The sequence below is a fragment of the Podarcis raffonei genome, chromosome 8 (genome assembly GCF_027172205.1).
Source record: "Podarcis raffonei isolate rPodRaf1 chromosome 8, rPodRaf1.pri, whole genome shotgun sequence".
NCBI classification, from domain to species: domain Eukaryota; kingdom Metazoa; phylum Chordata; class Lepidosauria; order Squamata; family Lacertidae; genus Podarcis; species Podarcis raffonei.
In genome coordinates this window covers 85,325,688-85,333,730 of record NC_070609.1, presented here as the reverse complement: position 1 = coordinate 85,333,730, position 8,043 = coordinate 85,325,688, and the positions used below count along the sequence as shown (strand labels likewise).

The following is an 8,043-nucleotide window of genomic DNA, read 5'->3' as shown; positions in this document are numbered from 1 at the left end:
AATTGAATGAAAACTAAAATTAAACATACGCACAAAATTCAAATTTGGTTGTTTCATGCACATTCCGCGGGGAAAATATATGATTGTTGTTGTGGGGGTGGTAATAAGATATGTAAACAGAGATGTTTTGTTTATAAATATAAGTGAAATTTTCACTTAAAGCTGTAAGAGCTGGTGGAATGGTCTTCCTCAAGAGGTTGTGGACTCTCCTTCCTTGGAGGTTTTTAAACAGAGGTTGGATGGCCATCTGTCATGGCTGCTTTAGCCGAGATTCCTGCATTGTAGGGGGTTGGACTAAATGACCCTCAGGATCCCATTCTATGATTCTATGATTCCTAAGAGTCATTTGGACCTTGTAATCATTAATATACAAAATTAAAATTTGCAACGTATTTGAAAATGAAGCTTTTTTTGTTTGCTCTCTACTGTACCTTGATTTTTTAGTTATTTTTTTCAGCAGTAACTGCAGACCAGATTTAGCTATACCATAAATCCTTAGTTAATCCCTCTAAATACTTCTATTTTCTTGTGATAACCCTCCTGGCCTCTAACAATTAATACATATTCAATTCCATAGGGACGCAGGTGGCGCTGTGGGTTAAACCACAGAAAAAATAACAAAAAATACAAAAATACAAAAAAGTTTAAAAACACATAAAGTTCACAATACTTATTTTTCATTAACATATTTCCCCGACCTCCTCATACCTCCCTTTTTTGTATTCCAATTCAAATTGTTAGTTCAGCAAATCCTTAACAGTAATTTTTAACCTATTTCTGCACCTTTTTTTCCATATCACTCAAAACATTACAGCTGGAAACCACTTAGTTTCTATCCGACATCATTCTAACATTCATTAATTTTACAATATTTCTGTAAATAGTCCTTAAATTTCTTCCAATCTTCTTCCGCCGACTCTTCTCCCTGGTCACGGATTCTGCCAGTCATTTCTGCCAATCCCATGTAGTCAATCATCTTCATCTGCCATTCTTCCAGAGTGGGTAAATCCTGTGTCTTCCAGTACTTTGCGATAAGTATTCTTGCTGCTGTTGTAGCATACATAAAAAAAGTTCTATCCTTCTTTGACACCAATTGGCTGACTATGCCCAGAAGAAAGGCCTCTGGTTTCTTCAGGAAGGTATATTTAAATACCTTTTTCAATTCATTATAAATCATTTCCCAGAAAGCCTTGATCTTAGGGCACGTCCACCAAAGGTGAAAGAATGTACCTTCATTTTCTTTGCATTTCCAACATTTATTGTCGGGCAAATGATAAATTTTTGCAAGCTTGACTGGGGTCATGTACCACCTGTATATCATTTTCATAATATTCTCTCTTAAGGCATTACATGCCGTAAATTTCATACCTGTGGTCCACAACTGTTCCCAGTCAGCAAACATAATGTTATGTCCAAGATCTTGTGCCCATTTAATCATAACAGATTTAACCGTCTCATCCTGAGTGTTCCATTTCAACAGCAAGGAGCCCACAATAAAATTTAAGATATTAACTGATGTAAAGGAAAGGGGTGGATTTGCCCTGCCAGACTTTAAAGTTTATTATGAATCAGCAGCATTCTGCTGGTTGAAAGACTGGCTGCTTCTTGAGAACACAGACATTTTGGATTTAGAAGGTTTTAACAACGTTTTTGGGTGGCATGCATATTTGTGGTATGACAAGGTTAAAGCACATAAAGCATTTAATAACCATATTGTCAGGAAAGCATTGTTTAATGTTTGGATTAGATATACGGATTTATTTATTATGAATCAGCAGCATTCTGCTGGTTGAAAGACTGGCTGCTTCTTGAGAACACAGACATTTTGGATTTAGAAGGTTTTAACAACGTTTTTGGGTGGCATGCATATTTGTGGTATGACAAGGTTAAAGCACATAAAGCATTTAATAACCATATTGTCAGGAAAGCATTGTTTAATGTTTGGATTAGATATACGGATTTATTGGAAAATAAAACCCCAAGGTGGTTGTCACCAATGGAAGCGAAAGCTCAGAAAAAGCTCAATATGGAGGCCAAATGGCCGAAATATTGGGAAATTTTGGAGCAAGGAGGAGATAGACTGAAACTGCAGAGTTTTGAGAAACTAAAAAAACAAAGTGCGAGATTGGCTGCATTATTATCAGATAATGGAGGCATATAATTTGGATAAGAAAATCGGCTTCCAGGTGGAAAAATCAAAATTGGAAACAGAACTGTTAGAACCTAAAACTAAGATTTTGTCAAAGATGTATAACTGTTAACCTAATTCAACCCACATTTTACCATCTTCCTCATAAGAATATGGGTGGGCTTTGTCAAAAGCCTTACTGAAATCAAGATACACTATGTCCACAGTATTCCCCCGATGCACCAAGCTTGTAACGCTATCAAAAGAAGAAATATGATTTGTCTGGCGTGACTTAGTTTTTGAGAAACCCATGCTGGGTCTTAGTAATCACAGCATCCTTTTCTAAATGCTCACAGGCTGACTGTTGAATTATCTGTTCTAGGCCATTTCCTGGTATTGATGTCGCTGCTCACTTGTTGGTTGTTACCTGGGTCTTCTTTCCCCCTTTTTTGAAGATGGGGACCATTATGTACTGAAGTTCTCACCCTGGGCCAGCAGGGGGATACTGTAGATAGTTATGCAAATACGGGATCGAAAGTGACGTTCAGTGATTGGATAGTTTTAGAAAGTTGTAAGGTGGCCCTGATGCCCTCCACCCCTACCGAGGCAGTCATCCGGGTGCTGCGAGGCCTTTTTGCAACGCATGGGTGTCCCGATGTCCTCGTCTCCAAGAACGGACCGCAGTTCACCTCAGGCACTTTTGAGCGATACCTTTTGGGACTGGGCATCTGCCATGCCCTAACGGCACCATTTCATCCATCCAGCACCATCCAGAATGGTGCGCTTGGCAAAAGAGGCACTGGCAAGCCTGGACCAGGGAGACTGGCACGAGCGGATTGCTGAATACTTGTTCGTGCAACACATCACCCCTCATGCGGCCCCAGGGCGGAGTCCTGCCAAACTGCTTATGGGCCGCCGCCTCAGGTCTCCGCTCGACCGGCTTGGCTGCCCCCGGACTTTGCCGCGGCCAAACCTCCAGGCGGTGCCAACGCGCCACGGTCATTTGTTCCAGGAAACCAGGTCTTTGCCCGGAACTTTGTGGGGGACATTCCTTGGGTGCCAGCCACAGTAGTGGGAGTCACTGGACCTCGCTCGTACCAGGTGGCGCTCGAAGACGGACGTTTGTGGCGCTGGCACATAGACCAGCTTAGGCGCAGGGTTGGGGACTTGGGCACTACTGCAGTGCCCCCAGCTGCGCTCATGGCTCCGGAACAGACACTTACAGATGGTGAGGCTCCACCTACACCTCTCTTGCAAACTGGGGGCGTGGAGCCGAACCAAGCCGCTTCAGAGGGTCTGCCGGACTTCCCACAGACTCAGACCACTGCCGTGCCTGACATTTCGCCAACTCCACTTGTGGAGGTTCCACCCACAGCAGCGGTTCCAGGGGACTTGGTTTCAACGCCACCTAGGGTCACGCCACAGCCTCAGCAAGAATCGGGCAGCCCACCGGACCTGGGTACTGCTCCCCGGCAGTCTGGCAGAGTTTCCAAGCGCCCAACTTATTTAAAGGACTATGTTGTTGGACATGTAATACTGTTGGTCTAATGGAAGTATGTGAAATGTAACCGATATGCTTTTGTGCCTAATTGAACCAATGTGTAGTGCTGTATATAAGGAAACCATTACGATGGTAACTAACGCCTTATCTCGGTGTTATGTGCTGAAGTTCTCACCCTGGGCCAGCAGGGGGATACTGTGGATAAGTGTTCAAATAAGGGATCGAAAGTGATGTTCAGTGATTGGATAGTTTTAGAAAGTTGTAGCAATTATGTGTACTGGAGCTCTATATAAGCAGGCTGACTGAGCCCTTCAGCTCAGTTCCTGTTCTGACCTCTGAAAAAAGAAGAGCTGTTTGAAGAATCGCTGTGTCATCTGATATGTTCACCCACAACTTAACAGGGACAACATTTGCCTGCCTCCAGTCTGTAGGGACTTCACCTGCTCTCCAGGAATTCTCAAACATTATAGACAGAGGCTCTGAGATTACATTCTCAAACCCCTTTAGTACCCTTGGGTACAGCTCATTAGACCCTGGAGCTTTTAATTTGTTTAACGTAGCTAGGTGTTCCTTTCACACCACTTCTCCTATATTGGGCTGCAGTTCCCGCCTTTCATTGTTTTCTCCCCTCAGTGGACATACCACTTGCTTGTTTTTCCTGCTGCTTTGAACATAGCCAAATAAACCTTTATTGCGTGGCAAGTCCCCCTCCCCCCTTGAGAAATAAATACACAGGACACGGTATTTAAGGTTAATGGGCGAAAACAGCCACAACTTTATTGATTGCAGGAATTGAGCGGTATTGGCTTAGGCCTATTGGCTATCAGCTGGAGAGGCGAAGAGAGGGCGGTCCTCGGGCGCGCCGGGCATAAATAGCCCAGGCCACACACACACACCCCCGACCAGCCCATTGGCTAGGCAGGGAGATGACACGCGTGAGGATTCCTTCATTCTTGCGGGGGCTGTGAGCCAGCCCCCGTGTGCATGGGGAGGGCGTGGGCCCGCAACCCCACCTCCTCTTCAGTTCGGAAGTGGCTTTATTATCTTTCACCTCTCTTGCAAGCCTGAGATCATTCTGAGCTTTAGCCCGCCTGACCTTTCCCCCTGTCACAGTTGGCTACTCATGTATACTCTTCCTTCACAATTCCCCTTTAAGCCCACAGTGTGAATTTGGCCTAGGTTAGCCCTCTTGGCCAGGATTCCAGCAATAAGTGGGTCCGGATCCACATCGAGAATAGCAAACAGCTGCTCTCTACCGTGTTCCGTGCTCTTCCAATGCCCACCTGCCTCAGCAGATGGAATGTCCATATTCAAATAGCATGAGAAACTGTTAGCCTGGTCATGGAATTTCCCACCACAGGAGAGGACAGTTGAACTGGCATGGTGGTTCTTCCTCCCTCTTTGTCATCTCCTTTGTCATCTAGAAGTCTCTGGAAATACACTTTAGAAGATTAAATGAGAATTCCTGGGACTAGAGGAATATAATTATTGGGGTATCTTCCTCTCTTTGGTGTCCACCCTTCTTCCTTTTGGTCCTTCTTATCACCCAAAAAGGTGACCACAACCGCTTCTGAGAAGAGAAAATCATGGCACATGGCAGTGGTGGCCTCCACAAATGGCTGGTTCTGCAGTTGACGAATCCTGTTATTTTGCTGGGGTTCCTCCTTCCCACCAGCTCATTTCCTGCTCCTGAGTATACGTCGTATGAAGTGATCACCCCAAGGCAGTTGGTGCTTTGGGGAGGGAAAGCCAAGAAGAATGAACTTTCCTATATCCTCAATGTATCAGGAAAGGACTACGTCATTCAGTTGAAGCCCAGGAAGCACGACTTCCTGGTCAAAAACCTCCCACTCTTCACATACAGTTCCCAGGGCAGACGGATCGAAAGTCATCCCTACATCCCTGTTGAATGCTACCACGAAGGGCATGTGGATGGCGTAGCCAATTCGCTTGTGGTTCTGAAGACCTGCTCTGGCTTGACAGGATTCCTAAGTATCAGAGACAGAAATTATGGCATAGAGCCTTTCCACGATTCTTCAACTTTTCAGCACCTTCTCTACCTGATCAACGAACCAAAGCCTTGTATGTGTGGAATGAGAGCTCCAGTTGCAAAGCGTCAGGCAGAAGAACTGAGGGCGGAAAGAGGGACCCGGCGTGACCCAAGGCACCCAAAATACATTGAGCTGTACATTGTTGTGGACGAGAAGCTGTTTCAGTTTGAAGGTGCCAATGAAACCAGGATGGCATACCTCATTTTGGACATAGTTAACTTAATGGGTGTGCACTTCCGGGAGCTGCACACAAGTATTGTCCTGATTGGACTGGAGATCTGGAACACAGGCAACCCTTTCAAGGTTACAAATGAGGTTGGGTTGCTTCTGAATAATTTCAACAACTGGAGAGTGAACGGTCTTGCGAAGTGGATGAAGCACGACACAGCCCTGTTGCTCACTCACCAGGAGTTCGAGCACACCCTCGGGAAGTCATATGGTAATGCCATCTGCAGGCCAAGCTATTCTGCAGGGGTTTTGAGCTACTTGCAGAAGAATCCAATTCTCTTTTCAAGGGCCATGTCCCATGAGTTGGGTCATCACATGGGGCTTGAACACGACGAATCCAACTGTGTTTGTGGAGGATACAAAACCTGTGTCATGCATTCGTACAAGGCAGAAACGAACAAGTTCAGCAACTGCAGCATTCACACTTTTGCAGAACTTGTGCTGGAAGGGAACCTGGACTGCCTGAACAACAGGCCCCAAAAGATACCATCTATCAAGCATTGTGGCAATGGAGTGTTGGATAAGGGAGAAGAATGCGACTGCGGCGGCACGCAGAGGTGCAAGCAGAATCTTTGCTGCAACCCTGACTGCACCTTGAAGCCACCTGCACAATGCTCTTCTGGGCCATGTTGTAAAAACTGTCACTTCCTTCCAAGTGGAGACCTTTGTCGAATTCAGATCAATGAGTGTGACCTTCCTGAGTACTGTAGTGGGAAATCTGAGTGGTGCCCCAATGATGTGTACATGCAAGACGGGACGCCGTGCAGCAAATACGATTCCCATTGTTATGCCAAGCAGTGTTGGACTCACAACTACCTGTGCGCCAGGATCTTTGGCTATGGAGCCACAGCGGCTCCAGCATCCTGCTTTCAGTCTCGGAATAGTGTGGGGGATGCGTATGGCAACTGTGGCAGGAATTGGACAGGAAGTACTTTTGTGAAATGCCAGCCTCAAGACGTAAAGTGCGGGAGAGTTCAGTGTACCAACGTCAGAAACATACCTTCAATGCCACACTATGCCGTGACTCCCACTGAGTTGTCAGGCACTAGCGCTAGCTGCTGGAGCGTGGCCTACCATGGCGGGACAGATTTTGTGGATCTCGGAATGGTGCCTGATGGCACTCCATGTGGCCCTGGGAAACTCTGCAAGAACCATACGTGCATTTTCAGGAAGAAGGCAGTGTGTGATCCCAACAAAAAGTGCAATGACAGAGGTGTTTGTAACAACCTCAATAACTGCCACTGCAACAGTGGCTGGGCCCCTCCAAACTGCATGTTTTGGGGCTCTGGGGGAAGCATCGATGGTGGGTATCCAAGGCAGAACTGGAGCACAAAAGTCGTGAAACGAACTTTTGAAACAGTGATCCCTCTAGGAGTCCTGGTTCTTGCCGCTATCACTTTTATTGTGCCAAGGCTGCGGAAGCTACCAGAATGGTGTAGGCAATTCACCAGCTCACGGGTTGGAGGGAATCTGCAAGGCAGCAGCCTAGATGTTGACCAAGTTGATTCCTGTCGCGTTTGCAAAGTAAAGGAAGGATTGAACTCTACAGATTCCAAAGAGTAATGCTTGTGGACATTTCAAGGCATCCTTGGACCTCCTGTTAAGACATCGACTGCACTCCAAAGCATCTATAATAAAGCAGAGGTTGGTGGCAAGTGGACTCCAGTTCCCATCATCCCTGGCTGTTGACCATGCTGTGCCAGTGGCTGATGGGAACTGTAGTTCAGCCATATGTCGGGGCGGCGCACATGCTCCCTCATCCCAGAAATAAATTTCCCCTGTATATAGTCCTTATAATAGGAGCAATTGTAATACGGTCTTTGCTCTAATAAAATTTGCATTTTCCCCCAGTTGCAAAAGCCTTAAGAAGAATGCACTGAAATAGTTTAATGAAATCAAATGTTTCATTCCGTGCTGTGTAACCTAGCAGTAGTAAAACAGTTTGTCCTTGTTGGGTGACTAACTCAGAACTTCAAGGACCATTAAGTGTCATTTCACTAGCATTTAGGAACTGGGTTTGCACAATTAACCATGTGTACAAACTTGGCTTTCCCTCACTCGCCCTTTTCATCCAGGGTGAAACAGCAAAGACATAACAGGAGAAGAGTCCTGGCGAGTCAGGCCAATGGCCCATC

The 8,043-nt window shown here is 45.8% G+C and overlaps 1 protein-coding gene across 1 annotated transcript; it reads left to right on the top strand.

Annotated features, from left to right (window-relative positions):
* Positions 1-5,215: 5,215 nt before the first annotated feature.
* On the top strand, positions 5,216-7,758 carry LOC128419991 (disintegrin and metalloproteinase domain-containing protein 21-like). The gene has a single exon (XM_053401321.1). It carries the CDS (start codon positions 5,216-5,218, stop codon positions 7,469-7,471), a length of 2,256 nt encoding a protein of 751 aa, XP_053257296.1. The 3' UTR covers positions 7,472-7,758.
* The last annotated feature ends 285 nt before the right edge of the window (positions 7,759-8,043 follow it).